Here is a 27,520-nt window from a genome sequence, read left to right as displayed (position 1 = left end):
AATAAAATGTGGCGGCTCGCTTATACGACATGGTCGAGTTTGGTTGCCTTCCTGCGAGTGGGGACCAACCCGGCTGGGTTCGGACAGCTGCTACCCACTCCGTCTTCAGCTGTCATATAATAAACACGTGCATTAACATGCCAGTCGTCTCATTCGTTCATCCCCTATAAAAAAAATAAAAATAAAATAAAATAATAATATGATTACTAACAAAAATAAATTAAAATTATAAAATAGAAAATGATCCGTAGATCAGTAGCTATTAAAATAGATATAAGATGTACTGTGAATATAATTTAGTAATAATAAAAAGCATTTAAAAATCAAAATCAAATTTTATATTTTGAATTCCAACGAATGCGAGTAATGGTTTTTCGAATAAATCTGGCGTTCTAATACAAATAGTTTATATTTAAATCTCAAATCCTAAACTTTAAAATATTTATTTTTCTTTTATTATTTTATATTTTATAAATATTGTGAAGGAATTGCGACATGTGTCGACCTAGATTGTCATTCTGTGTGTTGGTATACGTTCAAACATGTTAGTAAGTTCCATTTTAATTCTTTCTCGCTTGTAGTAATCGATTATTAAATCAACCCATCGTTTTAATTCATTGCTCCCCAAAATATATATGTACATGAAATTAGTAAAAAAATTTACGCATTTGACATGATGGATTTGTTTCAACTCATTTTATGAATTGCGCTTCAACTCAATTTGATCTAAACACGAAAAAAGAAAAAGAAATTGTGTCTTAAATCTGTAAACATAAGCCCTACACTTTCGTTAGTAATTTAATATTCATGTAAAAAGATATAAACAAATTCAATTAATTAACATGCGAAATTAGAGTCAGATTCGAATTTCAATAAATCTAACTTAAGGGGACAATTTTTTCCTAGTTCAAAACCAGGACATTTTTTCAAATACTTCGCACATTTATAAAAAAATGAATTCATTTTCTTAAATGCTCTTATAAAATTCTATACAAGACTGGTTTAAATTATAATGGTTTAAGTGATTACCAATCACTTTAAGGTTTCAAAACTTAATTTCGTTGTATCAATGGACTATACATATATCAAAGTAAAAAATTTGTCGGCTGGTGCATTTGTTCCTGATAAACGGAAACAAAATTTGACTAATTTGCCAATAGTTTTGTAGGAGACATCATTTTCGCCGAAGAATTTGTATATTTATTCATCTATTAGATAAAAAAATCTACTACATAAAAAGTGCACTGGTTTTATTTTTTTTACGACTTACCTAGCCAGATACCCGAAAAACCAGTACTGTGGAAAAATCAATATGAATGGTCACTTTAATCTAGCTCCACAGCTCAAAGTATCCAATAATTGCATTAAAAATATTAGCAATACGTATTTTTTATTGGCTTTTTATTTCACTTGAAATGATTTATTTCCATTGTTTATTGAGTATCTCTTTGTTTTCTCAATAGTGTTCCCAATAGTGATTTATAAATTAATCGTCAATTGTCGATAATGCATTATTGAAATCCAAACGAAATTTATTTGTTATTTTGATAAAATTTTTGTTGTGCTGTCAGCTACCACATCTGATTTAGTGCCGCCATGTTGAATGCACTGTGTGACGCTCCGCGAGCCGCGATGGTCGCCGCTGTCTCTGTCTCTGACCGGTAAGCTTTCTTTCATCACAAATTAAATGCTCGAGGGTTGGTCGTTGGATCGCGAGGAGCGCGCAAACGAGAGCCAAGTATATGAAGCGCTCGTCGAATCCAGGCTTTCTTGAATGTCGCTTTATTCTCCATTTGGCGTCAAGCTGGGAAGTAGCGTCCCCGATCGTTGACAGTTGGAAGCAATCTCGCGACACGCGATTCTATGCCTTATTCCCACCCGCATAAAGATTGTTTTTGCGTGCGGTTATTTATAAGCTGGCTTATTTTCGTACACAAATCGATAAATATCAGTTGAAACATGACCTGTAAATTGAATTTCAGATTGTGAAATTGAGTCGTACTTTCTATAATGGAGCAACACTTTTCCCTGTCGTGGAGGGAATTCCAAGGGAATCTGTCTTTGGGATGCGCCCGTCTACTCGGAAGCGGAGAATTTGCAGACGTGACTCTAGCTGTTGAAGGGGAGCTCCTGCAAGCGCACCGACTAGTGCTCTCAATATGCTCGCCGTACTTTCAAAGAATGTTCCATGCAAATCCATGCCAACATCCCATAGGTACCTACTTATCCCAATACACTTTACCATATTCTGTTAGCCCATATCTAACTCTGTAACTTTTTTCAGTTGTATTAAAAGACATATCATATCGTGCCATGAAAAGTCTATTGCAATTCATGTACAATGGCGAAGTCAGTGTCAGACAAGAGGATCTCACTAGTTTTATCAGCACTGCTGAAACGCTCGAAATTAAAGGCCTCACCAATAAACTTGTAAGAATTCCATTTAAATACTGTTTAGTACATGTGATAAAGAACACTATTTTATTGTTATTTTTTTTAAAATTATTTTTAGAGCAATCAAACTGACTCGGATAGATCGAAAGAAATAGTAACGACAAAAGCTGCAAAAAGTAACAATACAACTGAAAATATAATCGATAGCGATATATTGAGCAACGATTCTGACAATTTAAACGTAACTGCCAATCAACAGATCAGTATGATCCATCAACTGAACAAATTGACGTCATTGAAAAGAAAATGTGACAATTTTTTACAGAGCAATTGCAATGTCGACCCGATCAACAAAGACCAAACAGTACAATTAGAAAAGCGGACAAAATTGAGAGAGAAACAAATACTAAACAGGCATAAGATAACGAATTCGTACCAAAAAAAAATTTCCATCGAGAAACAAAGTAAAAACGATGTTCCGTATTCGCCCGTAGACTTGAACAAGGAAGCGTTGGTCGATTCGAAGGAGAATTCCAACGATCCTAAGTTTTATAACGACGAGCGTAATATTAGGGACAGCGTCAACTCTCAAGGGTCTACTTATACGCTCGATGACGATAAAACTGTCGATTCGGAGTTTGTCATGGTTAAAAAAGAGAACGGAGACGAGGAGAGCGATTGCACCATCGAAGAGTTTCCCGTGAGAAATGAGGTCATATCGGTTAGGAATGATTTAACTTCAGAAAGTCAAGGAATACTGTCGTCTCCTTCTAGAAATGATCAACAAGGTTGGTAAATTTGATATAATTTGATTGCGAATTTTTGTTGTTTTCTTCGGAACAAATGTGCATGCATATTTTTGAGCTTTGATTTTATTTATTTTCTTAATTTTTCTATCTTGTAATATATGCCTTGCTTTTTTTGTTGTTTTTTTTTTTCGATATGATTTTGGCCTATATTGTAAGACTACAAGATCATTCCTTTTAGATACAAGTAACATTGGACGAATTTTTTGCTTAGTAATATGAAATGAAGCTTTACTTTTAACATACCTCCTTTTTTATTTTATTTGATATATTTATTTTTTTATACAAATTTAACGTCTTAACCTTATGGCGGCCGCTGACTCATATTTGTATCATGTTGGGTGCACAACGCTTACTGGCCGCTGATGCATATATGATTCACGACTGCGGGAATATATATTTTTCGTGCAGAATATATTTTTCAGTCTGCTGATATATATTTGTATCACGTTTTCGTCATAAATGAAAACGCGATGCATAATTGTATCATCGGCCACAAACGATTGACGCAAACGTGATACAAAAATATATCAGCGGACTGAAACAGCGGCCACTATGCGTTGTGCACCCAACATGATACAAATATGAGTCAGCGGCCACCATTGTGTTAATAGCATTTGGATCGAATTGGAATTTGATATTGATTTATTTTTCTATTCTAGTATATTCAAAACTATTCACAGGAATGATCTTATTGGATGGTTACAATACAACTTTGTTATTTTTAGACGAAGAGTTTGGCAATATTTAGTGACTTCAATTCAATTGAGGCTGTCGCAGTGACAGCTTAAAACGGGCCCAATGCTTCAACTTTCAATTTAGAAAATGTACTATAGACCTGATTCAAATCTCGAGCTATATAATTACCGTCATGATAGTTGGAGTCTGATTTATCATACGTTTTCGTCTAGAATTGGGCCCGTTATTGGATATGAACTGTCATCATCGCGATGGCCTCGATTTAACATGTGACCATTGTTTTTATTTTATATAATCATGATGTATGGTGCGTTTCAAAAACGCTCAAAAACGTTTTACTTTCTTCGTATTAACATTATTTGCGTTATCGTTGTCGAGTTTAATCACGTCTTCGTATCCTTGTGCTATATTTTTTTCACCTGACGAAACATGTAAAGGCATTTTCAATAGTCAAACAAATTAATTATTAAATACAAAAAAACAACTACTAATACATATTCCATAACAAGCAATTGAATTATTCGAATCTCGGAAACTTTGGTAGCGTAAATAGTTTTGAACAGTATTTTAGACTTGAAAGTGCAAAAAGGCGTAACGTTAAGGCCATATCTGAGGAGTGACAGTTTATATCTGAATTCTAGGCCTCGTTCTAAATGACAATATATGGTAAGTTGGACTCAAACTGCTAGTTGATTGATATAGTGGTTCGGTGATTACTAGTCAAATGTGAACCCGTCGCTCTAGATCGGTCACACGTGATCACCCTTCACACTAAAACTGGTCACACCCTAAAATTCGTCACGAAAAAACTGGTCACACCCAAAAATTAAAAATTGGTCGAATTTTTGGTTAAAGCCTTTGCTATAAATATTGATAGTTTAAAATGTGACGGATAGATATTTCGACTAATCTTTTGAACTTTTTTTGAATTACACTGGCGGTCACATAAATTGCATCACGAGTTTTTTTCGTATTGTAGGCTCCTTTCGTTTATAATCCCTACTCAAATCGATTTAGAAGGCGGATCCTATCCTTGTGAAACCCTACTGTAACAGTTGGACAAAAAAGGGATGTCGTACAAATTTTAGGGACCCAATTTTAAGATGAGTGATTTTGTGAGGGCTTTGTTCTCCGAAGTTGTTTGATGGTGTTTTGGCATTACTATTTGTAGATTAAGAATAACGCTGCTTCCACTTCGGAATTACACTTGAAAATATCGAAGAGGGTCTATTTAAGGGCGAAATCACACAGCGTGGGATGTAGGACGTGGTTTTTTTTAGATAGTTTTAAACAAGGAAATGTGATATTAATAGAAGCGCCCTTTTGAATACATTTCTTGTTTCGATAACATAGCGTACTATATTGCTTGTATTGTACACGTATCGCCAAATGTCGACGCTTTCATGAAAACTTTCATATACGATGTTAATTGAATAATATGTTACTTAAATGATCAATTTACTTATAAAAATGTATCCCATGTTGTTTATTGTGTGTTTTTGAATGCATCGTGCAATTTTTAACGATGCACTTGCCCAGATAAGTTTTTATTGGACATACGTCGACCACCGAGCATCAAATTTGCCTGATGCTAAAATTATTTAGGATTGTCTGTGGACAATCGTCACTTGACAACAAAATAACGCCTAAAGCCACTTATATTATTATAACATTTCTCTGGTTTTAAACATAGAAAAAATGTGGTGTACATGGTACCATACCTGGTACCGTCTTGCTAAAACGAAACATTTGAGCTGTTTCGTTGAAATTCTATAGTAGTGTTAATCCTTGCTTGGCAGTGATCGATAACGGTGTATTCCATATTTGAAGAACTACACCGTTATCGATCACTGTCATGCTAGAATAAAATTTTACCGAAAATGGTCCAAAGCCAGCTCAAGATCACTGTCAAGCAAGGATAAACACTACTATAGAGTTCCAACGCAACAGTTTAAATGTTTCGTTTTGAAAAGACGGTACCAGGTATGGTACCATGAATGCCAAATTTTTTCTATATGTTTAAAACTATCTAAAAAAAAACCCCACGTCCCACATCCCACGCTGTGTGATTTCGCCCTAAACAAAACCCTTTTAACTTTTCCACCGCGTACGACTACTATACATGTCCTAGCGAACATGCCCTCAGCGCGCGAGACACGCATAGATGTCTTGGAAGTTCCAACCTGTATAAGAGCCGTCTATTGTGTTAAAATTTTATAACTTGGTTGAAAATATTACTACATGTATACTTTACCAAATTCAATTGATGGCAGTAGTCAAAAAAAAAAAATATAGGTTGTAAAATTCAAAAAAATATTACAACCTATATTTATAGTCGAAAACGCGATAAAAAAATCTGCAAAAAAGCAGCCGCGTACAGGGCATGTTCGCTAAATTTGGTGACGCGGGCAAAGGGTTAATAGTTAGGGTAGGGCTTTTACGACTCGAAAATCGTAAAATTCAAAGTGATGCAATTTATGTGACCGCCAGTGTACAAACAACTTGAATTTTCCGTAGGAATAAAATGTAGTCACTTGTCTAGTTGAAATAAATTATAGACTTTAGCCGCTTTTGTATGAATTATAATATTTTAACAATATATTAACAGTACAAATTTTCCAGTTTAACAAATGTTAATATTGATTTGATTTTATATGTATGGTTACGGATTCTATTTATATATATGTATATATACATATATACGTATATGGGTCGTAAAGTTTGAGATGCATGCGTTTGTATTGTAACCGAGAGTAATCGAACTACACATTGTACTAGTCTTTTAATCAGCATGCAGAGTTGTACATTTGAAAGTCGGTCATGGCTTTGAAGTGGCCCGACGTTGCGATTTTGTGAGTCCACAGTGTTGAAAATGCCTACCGTAGTTTCAGATGGTGTCTTAGTTGCGAAACCGGAACGATCGTCTGCCCGCCTGGCCCCGTGGCCGATTTCGCCACCGAGCACGAAAAGTTACCTCCCCTATTCCGAACACAAGATCGTAACGATACCGCAGAAAGAAGACGGCAAGAAAAAGTATCCGCAAAAGTCGTGTAGGTATTGTTGGCGTGCGGGACGAAGACGCGACACCAGATTCATGTGCGAACAGTGCTGCGTGCCGCTCTGCAAATTCATCTGCTTCGAGCAGCATCAGCTGACGTCGGACCTCGACGGCAGCATCAACAATTGATTTCATATATGCTTTCTTCATCGTTCCCTGTATGAAATGAAGTTTTTTTTGTACTGTAGGGTTACCATGTCCTGCTCGTTGGGAGATTACTCAATACGGACACTCGAAAAGACTTTTTTACTAACACTTTGCAAGCGGGTAAGCCGCGCGGCCGTCTATGGGCGAAAAGACACAGTGATGAGCGTGGCACATGGTATTTTTTAGATTGTTTTAAACGTGCGAAAAAAATGGGACAGATTCATGGCACGCCCAGCACGGACCATCCCAAAATCACCCCCTGGGGTGTTTTCGGTAAAATTGTATCCTATTTGACCACCCACAGCGGGGAGCCAAGCACACGACGTGCCGTTCTTCCCTGTGTGATTTCGTCCTAATAGGCGAATGGGGATTACTATTAACCTTTCCACCGCGTACGACTACTATACATGTCCTAGCGAACATGCCCTCAGCGCGTGAGACACGCATAGATGTCTTGGAAGTTCCAACCTGTATAAGAGCCGTGTATTGTGTTAAAATTTTATAACTTGGTTGAAAATATTACTAAATGTATACTTTACCAAATTCAATAGATGGCAGTAGTCAAAAAAAATTCAATATAGGCTAAAATAATTTATAAAATATTACAACCTATATTTACAGTCGAAAACGCAAAAAAGCAGCCGCGTACAGGGCATGTTCGCTAAATTTGGTGACGCGGGCAAAGGGTTAACACACCTTAAGCGGGCGAATTTTTTTTACCGCGACTAGCGGTAGCGGGCAAAATCACAAGGCTGCGCGAATAAATACAATATATTATAAAAATCGTTCAACATTCAAACTCATATAACAAAAATTCCATATACTATTAGAATAAACGTAGTAATATGTATCCCGCCTTCCGCGATGAACCAGTATCAAACATAATACTACGTATCCCGCATTTCTCGTCAAGCTCATATGAAACGTAGTACTACCCGCTTAAGGTGTGTTAATACCAGAGAAATGTTACAATAATAGAAGTGCATTTACGAATAAATAAATTGTGTCGATAATACGTGGTACGTCTCCACGGAATATAATCAGGGTCATCACATATTCACTATAGAAATTGAAGTTTTATTTTGATATAGATTTATTTACAATTCCAGTATATGGTGGTGTTAGGCGTTATCTGTTTCTTTTCTCAATTGGTGGATTATTTTTATTCTATTTTTTTTTTGTATTTTTCTGTCCTTGGGAACTCTTGAATTAACGTGTAATGTATAGTTTCAACAAAAATATGTATAATATAAAATGAACGATGTTTATATTAATTAAACTCAAATAATTGGTTATTAATATAATTGAGTATTCGGTGCCACCAAGAGAAATGTTTTTACACTTATTTAAAAATAATTTTTACATTTCTCTGTTGCCACCCCTGAAATTTTATGTAGAATGCGGGCGATCGCCATGACACTTTTAAAAACTGTCAAACTACAATGTTAATTGAATAATATATTACTTAAATGATCAATTTACTTATAAAAATGTATCCCATGTTGTTTATTGTGTGTTTTTTAATGTATTGTGCACTTTTTAACGATGCACTTGCCCATCTTGCGAGTAATATAAACAAACAGAGAAGTTTTTATCGGACATACGTCGAGCACCAAGCATCAGACACGACTGTCGCCGTAATTATTTGAATAGGTGAATGTGGAGATTCCTCACTTGACAACAATATGACGCCTAAAACCACTTCTATTATTATAACATTTCTCTGATTGTAAAAAACACGAGTTTTCTGGGGATCCGAAGTCCAAGCGCAGACTACGTAAACACCAGAATTCTCGTGACCCGCTTGCAAAGTATTAAGCAATGTGTCCAATCACCGACATCGGCTACTTATTAATTTTGCACCAACAGCTATTTTTGTATTTTCTAGAAAAGTTTCAATGAGGGATTTAAATCGAACCCATTCCCATTTGGATGATTAGTCAGAATCATTTTTTGTCCCTATAAATTGTTTACAATGGTAAATAACACGAAAAAAGTCACCCAAATCTCAAATTTGTGACTCTTAACAAATGTGGCCAACTGGTCAAAAAAGTTTTTTTAAATCTTATATATAATATATTATTTTTTTTTACACAAAGTTATCAATAAAACCCACTAAATAAGTATGACTATATGTAGTTATCCATCTAGTTGAGTTTCCAAAACTAACATTTAAATGGAAAAAAAGGACACGTGTGGTAACCCTATGTAATATGAAATTGAATGTAAGCTCAAACAAACAATACTTGCTCATAAATTTTAGTATACATATATTTGACAATTTTGTCTACGATTAAGTGAACGATGTGATACTTTTATACTCTTTATACGTTTGTCGGAATACAATGCGTCTAAATTTGGCACTTGTACAATCATCGTTGATTCGGATTATTATATCTTAATGTATTTTGTGAAAGAATATTTATATATATATATATATTGATATATTTTTATAACATTGTATGATAAATTGCATATTTTTGAAAGCACACTATTTAAATTTGCCTTGTAAAGTTATTGTATCGTTGTCAGAATGTTCAGAGTTTAATTAATAATGAAGTTTTTACGCATCTCTTCGATGTGTTGTTCTTGTAGTCGTAATAATAATGATCTTCTGGAGTCTATTTTTATGTATGGAAAATCAATGGGTGCGATTTAACTATACATTGAGAAAAATACTTTGTATCTTAAAAAAAATGTTTGTGCATTAAAAATTTGCATTATTTTCGGTGCATTAAAAAATCTCGTATTGTGCATCGAATGAAATATTTTGGCCTTAAAGTGACCATTAAAAAAAATATGAAACGATCATTCGAAAAAATAGATTTTTACATTAGAATGGATACAAATGTTGCAGTCTTTCGCTATTGACAACTGTCAACTGTCAAAAGTGTTAACTTTTGTTTCTCACTAGTGAAATGTAATCGTAAATAAATAAAACCAACCGTAACTTAACCTAACCGAACCAAACCATAAATAAATAAAATCTTACCAAACGTTTGTTCGTATTTTGGTATTCGCGACATCGCAGATACAGTTCATCTGTCATTTGAATGCACATTTCATCCATTTTTAGGTAGCAAATATTTTTTTCAATGATCAAAGCAAACTTTTTAATGCAATAGTTTAGAAATAAATGCACACAATTTTTTTGTAATGTACAAACATTCTTTTAAATGCACATTTATTTTATATAATGGACGTTTAAATTGTTCCCAAAATCAATCAATGTCACAATGGAAGAGTTTTCAATGCGCACAAAAATGTGAATCAATTTTGTGTTGAAATTTAGTCAGTGTATGACTGAATCAACGAGCTAATGATATATTTATAAATAATACGCGCATTTGTATTATTCTGTATTTTTTGTTTAGTGTCGGTGATTTTCAAAGAGATTTTGTTATATTTTATCAGAAATTTAATATTAAAATTAAATTCAAACCTGTGGAAATTTACAATTTATTTATGATTTATGATATATTTTTTCATATTTGATTTCTAAATCATTTATATTATACATATGTTTATGTATATTGTGAAACTTTTTGTTTTTTTTCTTTCTCATATTTATTATCGTAGTCATTTTGTGTGTTTTAATTAAAATTTAATATTAATTAGTGATTTAAGTCTGCGTGATTTTGATTTTACCGTCAAGCAGCGATGCAAAAGCGCAAACGTTTAGTCTTTCTGGTTATAACTGGATAATATATATATGTACGAACTTTAAAATGCTAGTCATTCATATACATAAAAAAAAAATCTAAAACGTTTTTTAATACACTTGGTGTCGACTATCGAAATATTGAAATTTACGTTTCAACGTGCCAAAAATTTTTTCAGTTGACGCATTATAAATGCGGAACTTATTTATTATTATTTTTTTACTGATTTGATCTCAGCGTGTGTGTCGGTTTTTCGAAACGTTATTCTAAAAATTTAAATCGGCTGTCGTAAACAACGGCAATCTAAACGTCAAGCAATGAATGCTCAATTTGAAATTACCGTTGTTTGTAAGAGGAGCACTTTTGTATTTATTACAATGTTAACAATGGCCATATAAAGATATTAATTTAAGTTTTTTTAAGTCGGTTGTAATTTGCTTTCGAGTCATTTTCTACTAGTTAGTTAGTTGTGTGTTGTGTTGCATTTTTTTTCTTATTTATATGATATCTATGATTACACCGAGCAACAAAAAAAAAAAAATCACGTTTTTTTACTTACCGGAGCTAAGACTAATCAATCTTTACTAAGTTCGACCCACTGAATTCGAATATGACAAATATTTTTGCTATTTTCTCTCGTTTATGAGAAGTGAGCGTTTAAAAAGATGCAGTTTTTATAGATTTTTGGCTTTTGCAGTCTTTAACTAAAAATCTCGTATTGCTGTGCCAAAAGTGAGTGTTGGAATCAATTGTCAGATGTTTTTTCTGTTAATTGTGATTTTTTATTATTGATTTAAAATACATACAATTATTTATGTAGCGAATTTTAATAGTCAAAAATATATTTAGTCCAGTTTTATATTTCAGTATGTTAACAAGGATTAGTTTTAAATTTTCAATATTTTTCTATCTGAATGTACTAATTCAAATGGTAAATGATTTTTCAAAAAAAAGTATATTTTTGACTTTTAAAATTCGTCAGATACTTAATTATAAGTATTTTAAAGCAATTAAAAGTCACAATCAATACAAAAAACATCTGACTATTGATTCCAAAACTCACTTTTGTCACGGAAATACTAGCTTTTGATTTTTTATCTAAGCATACTAATTTAAGCAGTAAATGATTTTCAAAAAAGTATATTTTTGACTTTAAAATTTGCCAGATACTTCATTATAAGTATTTTAAAACATTTAAAATCACAATCAATAGAAAAAAACATTTGACTATTGATTTCAAAACTCACTTTTGGCACAGCAATACTAGATTTTGAGTTAGTGACTTCTAAAACCAAAAATCTGTAAACATTGAGCATTTTTAAACGCTCTCGATAAGAGAGCGTTTAAAAATGAGTGGAAAATAAAAAAAATCTTTGTCATATTCGAATTTAGTGGGTCAAATTTAGTAAAAGGTTGATTTTTCCACCACTCGGGTAATTTTTTGTGGTTGCTCAGTGTTATTTGTACTTTTTACGTAGTAGAACTTTGAAATACATATGCTTTTGACGTAATATTTACTTTACATTATACAATTTTTTTATATAAAATTTATGTACTTACATATGAATTGTGTTTCATTTACGGACCCGTTTTCAAACTCTTCGTCGTATTAAGATTATTTTTTTCATGAAGTGTTACCTTTTGGCGCCAAAATTATTCGCGATTCGTATTGTTTTTTGCCTTCAACATATAATACAAATCTTTCGACTAATGAACTTTTATCTCTGTTATATGCACTTGTTGTTTGTGTTCACACTTTTACTTATGTTCTGATGCTTACAAAAATCAAAACGACACGAATTGAATGTGTTCCAGGTTCGTATTTCAATTTGTTTAGTCATAAGCACGCGCCAGTAAAAGGAAAGCGGGTGCGGTGTCGTGTATGCTCGTCGAGGGGGAAAGAATCTCGGACCACGATCAAATGTTCAGAGTGCAATTTCGGCCTGTGTGCCGTACCGTGTTTCGCCGAGTTCCACGCAAACAAAGATTTGCTAGAAAACTTGCAATAAATACAGACCGTTTTGCCGAACGTGAGTAGCAAATGTATCATTATATATTTAATTCAAATTCGATTACTTAATTAAAGTAGATTTCAGTTTCTGTATTTTGGCGCCAACGGGTCACATCCCACTTGTTTTATTGTATTTGTAAGAAATTTTTAACCCTTTCCACTCGTAATACCTCTTCACTTTACCCAACGATGCTTAACATCTTCAATATGCTTAACTATTATGATAGTTAACACTGAAGCAATTTTTCCTTTTTTCATTTTGGGATTATTATATTGAGAATATTCATAATTTACACTCATATAAAGTGAATATACCTTTATTTTTGCAATGATATGTACATAGTTAGTCAGTTCTGCAATCATGTAATAAATTGATCATTTTGAAATTGAAATTAAAAGCTTAACACTAGGCATATTTCACATAAATGTTGAATATTTTGATTTTTGATTTTTAAATGCTTTTTATTATTACTAAATTATCTATTTGGGTATGATTTAACTGTACATTGAGAAAAATACTTTGTATCCTAAAAAAATGTTTGTGCATTAAACAATCTCGTATTGTGCATCGAATGAAATATTTTGGCATTATAAAGTGACCGTTTAAAAACATGTAACGATCATTCAAAAAAATAGATTTTATCATTAGAATGGATACAAAAAGTGGCAACGTTGCAGTTTTCCGCTATTGACAACTTACAACCGTCAAAAGTGTTTACTCGTTAGTGAAATTATAATCTCACTAGTGAAATGTAATCTTAAATAAATAAAACCAACCCTAACTTAACCTAACCTAACCACACATATAAATAAATAAAAGTATTCGTGACGTTGCCAATAAATAAATTGGTATTCGTGACGTTGCCAATACAGTTCATGTGTCATTTTAATGCACATTTCATCCACTTTTTAAGTTGCAAATATTTTTTTCAATGATCAAATCAAAATTTCTAATGCAATCTGTATCCATGATTTAAAAATGCACACAAATTTTTTGTAATGTACAGAAACTTTTTTTAATGTACAAAATTTTTTTAAATGCACATTTATTTTATAAAATGGACGTTTAAATTGTTCCCTATCTATTTTAATAGCTACTGATCATTTTCTATTTTACAATTTTAATTTAATTTTGTTAGTAATCATAGTATTATATTATTCTAATGTTAACACTTTGACAGCCGCTGACTCATATTTGTATCATGTTGTTTGCACAACGCTTACTGGCATCTAATACATATACGATTCACGACTGCGAGAACTGTTTCAGTCCGTTGATATATGTTCGTTTATGTCGAAAACGTGATACAAAATTGTATCATCGGCCACAAACGATTGACGAAAACGTGATACAAAAATATATCAGCATACTGAAACAGTTCGCGCAGTCGTGAATCATATATGTGTCAGCGGCCAGTAAGCGTTGTGCATCCAACATGATGCATATATGCGTCAGCGGCCGTCGCAGTGTTAATGTACAGCATAATAGGAAAAAGAGCTCAAAAACCTATTTACAATGCTCATAACACATCTAATACATAATGAAATGTTGAATATAAACATTAGAGTGGTCTTCAATTTTAGTTTTTCTTCAGTTACGACAGCTTTAGACGGCTTTATGACTTGAAATTACTTCTAAAGAGGGAATATTCTCAATTTGTATAGCGTTTTTGTTCTGAATTTCAAAAGTTTTGTTCGGGATTGTATGATTTCAATGTATTTTCGATTGATTTCGAGTGGAGAGGGTTGAACGATGATAATATTCCAAGGCATAATCGCCCGTTGTGATCGACAGGCACGTGTCGGCCGACTTTGGATGCACAAGCTCGCCCGCCGGTGCGGTACCGTTACATCTACAGTCGCAAGGGGCACAAGCAGCTCGTGCACATGAACTTCGTGTACACGAAACACTCGACGAGCCACGGCAAGACTTCGTGGCGATGCGTACAGTATTTCTCGCTAAACCGTTGTCCGGCGACCGTCGAGACGTTCGGCTCGGCCATCTACGCCGTCAACCACCTGCACAACCACGAAGACTGTTACGAAAAGATCGTCAAAAACATTGTTTACGAAATTGAACTGTCGGAGGATTGATCTAGTGTCGACCGTACAATCATCTGCTTATTTGAACTGTGTACCGATTAGTTTTTAATTTATTTATTATTCCAAGTGCTGCTAGTCACAACACGCACACTGTCTACTTTTTGCCGTGTGCTTCATATTTATTATTACATACTGTCACCTTAACTGTTAACTGTCTTTTTAATATACATACATACATACGAGTGAGCTTGCTATTGTGTACTATTCTTAATTTTATTTTGCATGATGTAATTTTTTTTTTTTGGTAGCTTTGCTTTGTTGATTAGTGGGTCTTCTCTAATCTGTTTTGATTTATTCACTATCAAATTATATTCATTGTATTTATTTACATCAGATGCAGACTGTGTATTTGTAATGGAATCGTATTATATAAAGTGTAATTTTTTTTTTATATCGGTACAAAATGGTGTAACTGGTAATATATTTGAAATTAATTCAGATTTAAAAATTAACTCTTACCGGTTGTTTTCACTTCATTTTAAATTGTACATCGAATTAAAATTTTATGATGCATTTTGTATATAAAAAATTATTTATCATTTAATATATTTTAATTTATCATTTAACACATGGAACTGGAGACTTAAATAAATTAGCTTAGCTGAGCAACTGAGCAACAAAAAAAAACTACCTGAGCGGAGACTAATCAATCTTAATTAAGTTTGACCCACTGAATTCGAATATGACAACGATTTTTGCTATTTTCCTCTCGTTTATGATAACTGAGCGTTTACAAATGCGCAATGTTTACAGATTTTTCTGCTTTTGCAGTCTTTAAACCAAAATCTAGTATTGCTGTGCCAAAAGTGAGTTTTGAAATCAATAGTAGGATGTTTTTTCTATTGATTGTGATTTTAAATGTTTTAAAATACTTATTATCTGGCGAATTTTAAGTCAAAAATATACTTTTTTAAAAATCATTAACTGCTTAAATTAGTATGTTTGGATAAAAAATCAAAAGCTAGTAATGCTGTGCCAAAAGTGAGTTTTGGAATAAATAGTCAAATGTTTTTTCTATTGATTGTGACTTTTAATTGTTTTAAAATACTTATAATTATCTGGCGAATTTTAATAGTCAAAAATATACTTTTTTTAAAAAAATCATTTACCATTTGAATTAATACATTCAGATAAAAAAAATATTGACATTTAAAACTAATCCTTGTTAACATACTGAAATATAAAACTGGACTAAATATATTTTTGACTTTTAAAATTCGATAGATAAATAATTGTATGTATTTTAAATCAATAATAAAAAATCACAATTAACAGAAAAAACATCTGAAAATTGATTCCAACACTCACTTTTGGCACAGCAATACGAGATTTTGAGTTAAAGACTGCAAATGCCAAAAATCTATAAAAATTGCATGTTTTTAAACGCTCACTTCTCATAAACGAGAGTAATTTAAAGCAATTAAAAAACACAATCAATAGAAAAAACATCCGACTATTAATTCCAATACTTACTTTTGGCACAGCAATACTAGGTTTTGAATTAAAGACTGCAAAGCTATAAAACTGTAAAAATTGCGCATTTTTAAACGCTCATATCTCATAAACGAGAGCAAGCCAACAAAAATCATTATGCTATTTGAATTCAGTGGAACTAATCAGCGGAACTAATCAAAGTATTGATTAGTTCCACTCTGTAAAATCAAAAATGTTTTTTTTTTGTTGCTCAATGTAATTGGTATGATTTTTTATTAAAACTAAAATATTTAAAACTAAACTAAAAATTAATTGACAAATAATGTGGATTGTAAAAATATTTCCAAGTTCAACTTCAAGTCATGGGACTATCTTAAAAAAAGAATGACTGATAAGGGTTAATTCAGGTTGCATCACTTTTATATTAAAATCTAATTATCTGTATGATGTAATAGAATTTGTATCGCCGTTGAAATGTTTGGCTATTCTCAATACATACATATTTCCTATTTGGCTGTCTATGTACATGTTTTCTTTTTTTGTTAATCTCTAACGGCTGTGTGTTTTAGGAAGTCCCTGTGATGACGGCAATCCACGGTTCATTATGAGTCGCAAAGGCAACCGTCAATTGGTCCATTCGAATTACATACACACAAAGTACACAAACAACGGAAACAAAGTGTTCTGGCGATGTATCGACTATTACACGGACGCTAAATGCAAAGTCACTCTCGTGACGGTCCACGATGACATCGTCGAGGTCCGCTACAAGCATAACCATCAGTATCACACCGAGAAAATACTAAAAGCCATGTCCGAACCGTCGTTGTAATCTTCTTAAGTAATCTTCAGCAATATTGAAACCTGTGCGCATTTTCGACATGAAAAATGCGATTGTGATTTTTTCCATCGGTATTTTAATTTATGACGTTAGTTTAAGTTGTATTTATAGTATTAAGAATTTGGATATTGTTCCTTTGGATCGGTCGAGTGTTTTTTTTTTAATTTTTTAATTCATTGAAACAATCCACTTGACCGATTAATATATGATTACATATATTTTTGTATGTGTCTATTATGTTTTGGGTTTACATAGAGCAATAAATTGAAGTCGATCAAGGTCTGACCACTTAATTTACTAGGGATTGATTTACCCTTTCACTCGCAAAGCTCAACTAGTTCATCATATTATTTTTTATGGAATTCGCCTTATTATTTTGCACTGGAGTTGTTAGGTTATGTATAACAATAGACAATCTTAGAATGGATCAGAATCTACTGGATGTATCTGCTTTGACATACAAAAGAGGTGTATGATGTTGTAGCAGTCAAACGTAACTTACATACATACATACATGTAGGGTAGGAATTGAACTATGGTTGGTCGTCAAACCACTGCATCTATCATTGTTGAAAATGCACGTGTTTGGTCTTCACCTCAACCGCCACATTCCAACCGTGGTCCTGAACAGCGTCATATGTCAGGATCATTACCACACATATAGTGGGTTGGATCTTTTTTGAAGAATTAACTGTATAATCATATTAATTAATTCTGTCTTGTGGTTATTCTTTTATAAATGAACTAGTGTTGTACCCGATGAAACATCATCACATGGGTGTTGGAATATTAAGTTATTAAATAAAAAAAATTGAAAGAAATGTGTCAGTCCTGTGTTCGATCTGCAAGCAGTCGAATTTTTTATTTCAAATACCTTTGAAATCTATTTAATTGTTTAATATGAAAAAAAAATGGTAAAAACTACCTACCTACCAACATATAAACAATATAAAACACCAATAGAAAAATTACTTAAATAAATTTTCAATAGATGGCGCTGAATGCTCATACTAACTTGCCTAGAGGGAACATTGGTAACAAACAGTATATGTAGAAGTTTTTTTCTTTCGTTATTATATATGTATGTACATTTTGTTGGCAGTGTGTTAGGTGTGACGTACATATGTATGTATGTCGAATCGAAACGACTATTATAGTATGACGAGCGTTATCTCAGACAGACAGAATAGCGATATAATATATATCGCTATTCTGAAATCGAAATGAAAAGGAATACTAGTATTTATTGCATCATTTATCAATACAGATGTATATAGATGATAGTTCTTATTTAAATACGTATGTATTTAAATAAGAACTAACAACTTTTTTACTAGATTTTTTTAAAACTTCACATTTGAATTGCTAATTACATAAGATTCAAACCTTGGTAGGCTCAGTATATTATATTATGTAAAAGTGAGAATATAATTTAACTCTTCAATGTCAACAACCGATATATTATATTATATATTAATGATAAAAAAGATATAATAAAAAAGTGAGTTTTTTTTTTGTGTGTATATTTTGTATTTTGGGTTCAAATATAATTGTACATTAAAATAAAAAAATAGTATTTTCATATTTGAATAAATTATTAATTCAATGTGCGCTTTTCATTTGTTAATCCACTGATATGATAATACTTTATTGTATTAAAAAATGATCACCGTTTACTAAAATCATAGTATTATGGTTTTGAATAGTTTTGCAATTGAAAAGTAAACCTCGCCGAGATGATAAATTTGATTCGCTGTGATGACTTCGACGAGGTATACATACATATATGCAAAGCAATTCACAACCTCGCCTTTCATTTCTTCATCATGTGGTCGATCAGTCCTTTGAAAGCCTTCAAACCCTCACCGTTAGCCTCTTCGTAGCCGGGAAGCGACGATTTTGCCTTCGCCATCCATCTAAAATAGCGAAAAGGTTGATTAAACGGCTTCAATAAAAAAATTCATTCGTTACTCCATCGAGATTGATACCTGGAAATGTTAGGGAATGGGGATATGTCGAATCCTGATACTTCAATTGTGGAAACTGTTGCCACCAAATTTATATCAGCTATCGTCATATTATTGCCGGCAGCCCAAGCTTGTCCTTCCAAAAATGTGTTCAAGAATTGGAGCGCTTCTATTGCTTTGGTCTTCTTTGCTTCATCGGCTGGTGCTCCTCCGAAGAGCATCGGATACTAATATGAAACAATTGTTATAATAACACTGCAATACTACACATGTATTGTGGTTTTGAATATTTCTATATACTTATCGTTTAGTTTATTCGGTGCCACTTTAGTATGCAGTGTACCTTAGCATGCGATCTACCTTTGAATCGCAGTCGACTATTTTTTTTTATTATTAACGACCTGTTTATTATAATTTTTGTTTTTTATAGGACCAACCTTACTTAACCTAACCTAACCTAACCTGACCCTTAAATAAATAGGTGTAAATAAATAATTTTGAACCTTAAAACAGTTGAAATAGGCGCATATAAGGCTCAAAATCCCGTGCAAAGTTCAGAAATTCTATGGAAGACAGCCTCGCTACAAAGCTTCCATAGAAGACGGCCGCGGGCAAACGGTTAAGGGTCAGATTAGGTTAGGTTAAGTTAGGTTGGGCCCTATTCGCTTAAGATTAGGTTTTTAGGGTCGGTATTATTCAGTCTCACTGTCACACGCGAGAACTGAGACAGAGAGACCGCATATTAAAGTAAAAACCTGAAGGTAGACCGCATACTAAAGTGGCATCATTTTTTCTGTCTCACTAAAGTGAGTGATGTTTGTACTTACGAAGTAATCTGCGAAGCGAGCGTAGAGAGTTCCGATGTCGAAGTACATCCTTTGATCAACCATTGCTCTGGTTTTGGCATCTTTGGGATACAAAGAGTCATCTTTGCCGTATTTGGTGACTAAGTAGCTGCAGATAGCACGAGATTCCCATAGGCAGAATCCGTCATCGTTCAGGGTTGGGACGACGTGTTGAGGATTCATCTGTTGAATGATAGTTTTTATTTTTTATTATATTAAGATGCATTTTGAGAATATTGTATAAATGTAGTGTTCATTGTGTAATATTGTATCCCCTTCTGGTATGTTCCATTGATTGAAATTGCTAAATTGAGGACTTGTCCTTGACGAGTTTTTGCTAGCTTGTTATTCGCTCGGTTGACCACACGATTTTTCAACACTGCTTCTCGGTGCAGATAATGGTGTAAGCGAGAAGGTTGGACAATTATGTGCAAAAAATAATGGTTTTTATTAAAAAAAAATCCAGGTAAATTAAGAAAAGCTGTTTTTATCCAATTTTTATGGTCGGTATTGAAATCTATTTAACAGCTTTGAAAATCTTGTTCTTGACACCGTTTAAATCAGATTTTAAAATAATTGAATTTTCCGTTTTTTTTCCTCAATTTAAGTGGATAGGCAAACTACTTATGTGGTATTTACTTATGTGGTTTATTTTTACATACATATATGTATATACCAGGAAGTTCTAACAGGTAAACCTCAATGCGCCTTCCTCGCCAATTATACAAACATTGATATATAATTTTTAGAATAATTTTAACAAAGCATCATACAGACATCTATGGATATTTTTTTTTATATACATAAATCATCAAATTTCGAGATGCTGAAAACTATTGGGAAAATCATAGCAGGATTTGAATTGAATCCACTCAATTATGACCAGCAGCGTGGACTAGTGGTTAGCATACAATGCTTTGAACAAAGAGGCCACGGGTTCGACTCCCACTGGTTTCTGTTGACCAGACCTTGGATTTGTGACTCCAGGTCGATCCAGTGCCGGTCTTACACCCAATGGCGCCCTCGGGCAATTTTTTATAAACACCCTTAGAAAGAACTTTCGCTTTTGGCGCTCTAATCTAAAATTTTGAATGGATTTTGGTGATCTAATTTTCAATTTTAAAGCGCTTTTGGCGCATCGTTCGGTACCCTAACTTATTTGGCGCCCTTGGGCGCCGCCCGGTCTACCCCCCCCCCTTTAACCGGCACTGGGTTGATCGTTTCCTATCACAGTTTGCCAATTTATCTGATATACATTGAAACGGTTCCAACAAATTGGCAACCTTACCCATTTTCTCGCAAATCTCGACTTTTCAGCAATCTCAAATTTCGCTGAATTGTATAAAATGCTGAAAATTTACAAATTTGACCATAAATGTCCGTGTGAATGTTAATTGATATGTATTTACTGAATTTCGCTGAATTGTTTAAAAAAATGCTGCAAATTTACAAATTTGATATGTATTTACTCGGTCTCCGTGACGAGCCAGAATGCTAAATTATAGAAAACGCAAATATCGGAAGGCAAAGATCGAAAATCGAAAGATCTTAAGTCGAAAGATCAAAAAAAAGGGTGCATGGTAAACGGTACATACTCACTTGATTTGCGCGAGCAGGATACAACAGGAACAAGAGGAACAGGCTTTTCCTCCCGTATTAATGTACGTGCGCAGAATACGGGAAGAAAAGCCTGTTCCTCTTGTTCCTGTTGTACCCTGCGCGCGCAAATTAAGTCAGTATGTACTGTTTACCATGCACCCTTTTTTTTGATCTTTCGATTTTCGATCTTTGCCTTCCGATATTTGTGTTTTCTGTAATTTAACATTCTGGCTCGTCACGTAGACCCGTATTTACTTTGTATAATAATTACTTGTATCAAATGTACAATGTTTCTGGCCAGGAAGGCGCATTGGGGCTACATGTTAGGCCTGTCTGGTATAAATAAAAAAAAGTGTTGTTTTGGGACAACCTATCATGGCATGGCATGACATGGTAAAAATGAAAAAAAGTGTATCTGCTACGAGTATACCTAGTCATATATGTACGTATGTATTTTTTCACATAGAATGTGGCCTAATATGATTTTTTATATTACCACGACAGCCTTGGTCCAACTATACTATAATTATAATTAACCGAATTTTATTTTTCGTATTCTACATCGTACATGAATCATGTTGAACGTAATACCCACGTTTTCCGTCAGTGGAAAGTGTTCTACATTCGCCTTATTTGAATATTTGACTCGAAAGTACGTACCAAGGTCGTGCTGAACTGTTCACATATAACGGATTTTTTTTTTAATATTTAGGAATGTGGGAGTATTTAGATTCTAGAACGACTCGGAAGTTTTTCAAGTATGGTTGGACAGGTTGTTACGAAACTAGAGTGCAATGCACTATCGTAGATTGCATCGGAATGCAGCCCGATCGATTGATTAGTCACGATCTGTGAAAACCGTTGCAACTGTTTTTCATTACCTTCAAGAACTCGGGAGTGAGGTGTTCTCCTTTCATCAAATCGATCAGTTTGAAGTTCAAGTTGACTCCGAGTGCCTTTGCTGTCATCATGACGGCACGGCATGGTGAAGATCCGGGGAGGTAGTAGAAATCAATACCCATGTTTGAAGGTTTGGCTGAAATTATACAGGTTGAAATATGTACAATTGGTGTCAATGTTTCGAATTTTGACTTTCTATTGTTGTTTTTGTCAACATCTGGAGCAAGGACGGATCTACGGGGGGTGGTTTATGGGGGTAATTACCCCCCCAACCAAGTCAGGATTTCCGAATTCGCATATTTTTGAAGTTATTACTCTCCTTTGTCAAGCTCAAATACTGATTTTCATACAAAATTGTGCTTTTAATTAGAAATTCGCAAACAGAAAAAAAATTTGGCCCCTATTGATAGATTATTCGATTTCTGGGAGGCTATTCTTGATTTTAAAAATCGACAGTCAAGATTTTAGATATATTTAAAAAATAATGATATGTATTATTTATATAATCGTTTCTTGAACAAATATTTAAAAAATGAACCAAAGAAAAAAAGACAGTCGGTAGAAACTTAGTAAATTGATAGTTTTTTGGCGATAGTTTGTTTTACAAAAATATTTGGAAAAAATTTTCAAGTCAAAATATGAACTTGAATGCTAAAATTTGAAAGATTTTCTAAAATAATTCGACGTATATAATAATATTATTGTTGTTTCTTTATAACCACTCCATATTATTATCTAATATATAATTTCGAAAGAGACTTTGTATGTATGTTTGTTTGGTTCGCAGAATCTGTGATGTTCAATTTAATAAAATAACAAATAAATATTCAAATAAATTTAAATAAAATAAAACTATTCAAATAAATTTAATAAAATGTTTACTATTAGATTGGCCATGTTTAAGAGGGCTGTACACCAGCGCCTTGTCCATACAAACGTATTACACTTTCCTCTTCCTCAATAATGGCACTAGATAAATTATTTTTTAATATGCTATGGATATCCACCATTGGCATGCATCTGTGCTTTTATTTTTTTTATTAGTTATTTTTTATAGGAGCTAGAAGCCGCCAAACATCTATAAAATCGCCTCTTTTTTACACCCACGAAAAAAGTCCAGCGTGTTTATTTAACGGTTGATTAAAAAAAAAATACGACCACACAAACATAGAAAATATCTTTCTCATACCGATGATGAAATCTTTTTTAAAATTGGTCCGGTTTCGGAGGAGAAAACTGGAGAATACGAAACCTCGATTTTGTCGATTTAAAATTGACATTATCTGGTCGAGGCGTAAAGTCACATTTATTTAGAATGGAAGTAAGTTTCTTACTAAAAAAAAGTTTTTTTTCTTTGATTATCCCCCCATGAAAAAATCCTGGCTCCGTACCTGATCAGAAGTGATTGCATTGGTCTAAGATTCTAAATGCAATTGTTTTTTGGGAAAATTGAATGCACCAATGGAGGAAAGCGACTATATATATATTATATATACATATTATTATTTCCATAACCTAGACAGATTTATTCTTATGTACCTATGTATGTATATATTTGAAGTTCAAATAAGCATCGTTTCTCAACACCGATTTGCATAACAAACTAATCTTCGAAAAAGTCAGTGTATTGTGCAGTTTGCAATGCAATTTATGTGCATGGTTTTGCACAACTGGCACGGATACACACACAATCGCAATTTCCTGTAATTTTATTGTATTCGATGTGGTAATGTTTTTATAATCGCCATTGAGATGCCGATTCTAAAAAGCGAAACTTTTGACCTGATTCGCACAGTCGAACAAATGACTTGGCATTTAAATATTTTTAGACTAAAAGTTTAGTATTGTTAAATTATTCTTTTAAATTTATTATAAATGGTTTCTTATACATCGAAGGTATTTAAGTTTTTCGCGAGTGTTGGAATTTTCATTTCACAAATGAATGCATGGGTTGCTATGGGATTCGATGGCCTTGTAGTTAACCCATTAGCCCGTTTAACGTTCTAAAATCGATTATTATGACCTCTACTATAAAATTTTCCATTCAATCCTACACATATAATAAGCGTTATTTTTGCAATAAAATTAAATCCTTAATTACTCGTAATTCATCTCATAGAAAACATTTCAAAAAATCCTACAAACGTGAGAAAATTCACATGCAAATCGAATGCAAAAAATACGTGGCTGTTTTAAACCACTTTTTGTTAGTTAGTTCCATGATTATTATTAATTTGTATCATAATACAATCGTCTGTAAGTAGATATGTAAATATGTACACACTAAATATATGTAAATATATAATAAAAGCATACTGCATGTACATACAGGCAAATTATATTCATTTTTAAATAACACAAACATCTTTAATGAAGATAACAATAATGAGAGTTATTACGATAATGATATTATGTCATGTCAAATTAAACTGTTATATCGAATAAAATTTATAATTGTAATTATATGTATGTTGTGTTAAACAATCAAACATAAACCCCCCAGGTTATATTAGCTAATTAGGACACAATAATAATATAATTGTTGATTTTATGTCAATCATAATTATCAAAATTATTATCACAATTTTTATCACGATTTTTCATGTCATATCGAAATTTATTCCGAATGCACAATTTAACTTTACAATCTACATTTTAATAAAAAAATATATCATATGACTGTGAGAGATTTTTTATAACCCAGACATATGTATTTTGTAGATTTTTAACCAAAACTTATAGGAAAAAGACATTTTTCTTTAATTATGTACATATGTTTCTAACTGAATTAATAATTGGGAAATAGTGGAAAATAAATTTGATTATACATTCTAACGTTAGCTTTACTAAAAAGACGAGCCCATTCATTTTTACAAGCCTCTTCTATGTTTTCTTGTATGTTACGCTGAATTTGTGAAATTGTCAATTACTTGTAATCGGCATTAAATTGCACAATTCATGAAAAACGTAAACCCGTTGCTTAATTCATGTTGTAGGCAAATTATATGCCGAATGCGTTAATAGACTTTTTAATCTGTATTAGGAAATTTCACAAATTCGGTGCAACATACATACATATATATGTATTAATGCATAATTTCGTATGTAAAATGTATATAAAACAAATTTATCATATATCATTTTATTATATTATAGATGAGACAGCCCATTAGCGATAGCTGAATTTAAAATTGCCATAACTAATTACAGACGGCTCTGGTCAAAGTTCCAACTAACTTTAACAAGGGACGTCCCGTGGACAAGTAAGGCAGCGCCTAAGGGCGGCACATTTCGAAGAGCGGCAAACCGAAGTAGAAAAATACATAATAAAAATAGTTGAAATTATTATATTCCGTATATATTAAATTACAAATCACAAAAATGTACTACAAATTCTCAATTGATCTAAATCAGTGCATCCTAATTTTATTCATTAAAATGTGCTAGTATTATATTTTAAATACCACTCGAGTTATTACGTTTAGATAAAAAAAAAATATTGAGATAGAAAACCAATCGTTATGAACGTGGTGAAATAAAAAAACTGGCCAAATAAACGCAACATAACACGGAGAAAAAATCCGTAAAAAAATATATATTTTTGAGTTTTCAAATTCACTAGACAATTAATTATAAGTATTTTAAAACAATAAAAAATCACAATCAATAGAAAAAACATCTGACGATTGATTCCAATACTCACTTTGAGCACAACAATACTAGATTTTGAGTTAAAGACTGCAAAAGCCAAAAAACTGTAAAAATCGCGCATTTTTTTAAACGATCACTAACCAACAAAAATCATTATCATATCTGATTTCAGTGGGTCCAACTTAGTAAAGATTTTTCAAAAACAAAAACGTGTTTTTTTGTTCCTCAGTGTTATTATTAAAGCCCGGACCCAGAAGGTGCCGCGTATTGTTCAAATGTTGTAAATGCATTGTTCAAGGTTTGCCGAACCTTTTTTACAAAGGATTTACAACAATGGAACTATGAGCGGCCCCTTGGCTATCCTACCTCTAGTTATTATTAATATTGCTTGCAGTTTGCGATGTCCAATTAGTGGTGTTAATGTTTTTTAGACATTAATCTACAACACAATTTGGAAAGCCAAGGTCGAGTTAATCAAAATTCATTCAAAATGTTATTCCTAACAATTGCAATGTGTTTCTTATCATAAAAAATATAATTTTATGATTAGAAGCATTCGATGCTTCCAAAGATAACCTTGACAGAAACATTCAAAAATAGACAAAACAAACAAAACACCACATGCTCATTATTTTTTGCAAATTTTGAATACTACACAAGTTCAAATACACGTACACGTTACACAGCCCATAGTATCATGCGTAGATAACGAAATAAATGGGTAACAGCTTGTAATAAAAAGGTAAAAGTAATTAAATCGATTCAATACTGCGCGGAACGCGTTCAACTTCTGTACAAGTTCGATTTGCACAAAACTTACTCGTTCGCAACTTACGAAATTCAGATAGAAAAAAAATCGTTCGAATGCCACACGAAACTGGTTTCATTTCGAAAGTTATTTGGAGCACTGTTGGAGGGGAGAAATAGAAAAAGGGAAGGGAGAAGGGTATGAGATTGGTGTACAAAAAATTAAACCGAACAAATTATCATCATTTTTTTTTATGTAAGGATTTCATTGGTTTCTGGGCGTTTAAAGGGTTTTTAAATGATTTTGGGATATCTTACCGGTACAAAGTTATCTGTAGTACGAGCAGCGACTACGAACACTTTCGTGCAACTGAACCGGCATCTATTTTGCCGGTTACTTATATAATACATAGCTCGGTGTTGGGCGTTCGATCAACAACCCAGAAGATCGACACAATTGGTATGCGAGCCTTGTGAAAATATTTCTGGATTGATATATATTAGTGCTTCCAATCCCGGAAGATTACTTCAGCACCGGGATTGCGGTGCTAGGAATTTCCGATCCCGGAATCCCGATGCTAGCACCGGGAAATCAAATGAATGACAAAAAAAAAAGGAAAAAAATGTTCAATTGCATATTTTTATATTTCAAAACC

The 27,520-nt window shown here is 32.9% G+C and overlaps 2 protein-coding genes across 4 annotated transcripts; one reads left to right on the top strand and one right to left on the bottom strand.

Moving 5' to 3' along the window:
• The first annotated feature begins 1,587 nt into the window (after positions 1-1,587).
• On the top strand, positions 1,588-18,096 carry LOC143911262 (uncharacterized). Of its 3 annotated transcripts, XM_077430091.1 has the most exons (6): positions 1,588-1,661; positions 1,983-2,215; positions 2,285-2,430; positions 2,513-3,182; positions 12,582-12,796; positions 14,573-15,495. In XM_077430091.1, exons 2-5 carry the CDS (start codon positions 2,011-2,013, stop codon positions 12,773-12,775), a joined length of 1,215 nt encoding a protein of 404 aa, XP_077286217.1. In that variant the 5' UTR covers positions 1,588-1,661; positions 1,983-2,010; the 3' UTR covers positions 12,776-12,796; positions 14,573-15,495. The 3 variants fall into 3 exon arrangements, with proteins under 3 accessions (XP_077286217.1, XP_077286216.1, XP_077286215.1); XM_077430090.1 differs by lacking the exons at positions 12,582-12,796; positions 14,573-15,495 and adding an exon at positions 16,884-18,096; XM_077430089.1 differs by lacking the exons at positions 12,582-12,796; positions 14,573-15,495 and adding an exon at positions 6,785-7,667.
• Positions 18,097-18,646: 550 nt separating this feature from the next.
• Positions 18,647-27,286, bottom strand: LOC143911264 (glutathione S-transferase 1-like). The gene is made up of 5 exons (XM_077430093.1): positions 27,183-27,286; positions 22,448-22,602; positions 19,950-20,150; positions 19,144-19,349; positions 18,647-19,071 (listed from the first exon to the last, which is right to left on the bottom strand). Exons 2-5 carry the CDS (start codon positions 22,586-22,588, stop codon positions 18,969-18,971), a joined length of 651 nt encoding a protein of 216 aa, XP_077286219.1. The 5' UTR covers positions 22,589-22,602; positions 27,183-27,286; the 3' UTR covers positions 18,647-18,968.
• Positions 27,287-27,520: the final 234 nt, after the last annotated feature.

The sequence above is a fragment of the Arctopsyche grandis genome, chromosome 4, assembly GCF_051622035.1.
Source record: "Arctopsyche grandis isolate Sample6627 chromosome 4, ASM5162203v2, whole genome shotgun sequence".
Classification (NCBI taxonomy): domain Eukaryota; kingdom Metazoa; phylum Arthropoda; class Insecta; order Trichoptera; family Hydropsychidae; genus Arctopsyche; species Arctopsyche grandis.
This window is presented reverse-complemented; position numbering and strand designations above follow the sequence as displayed.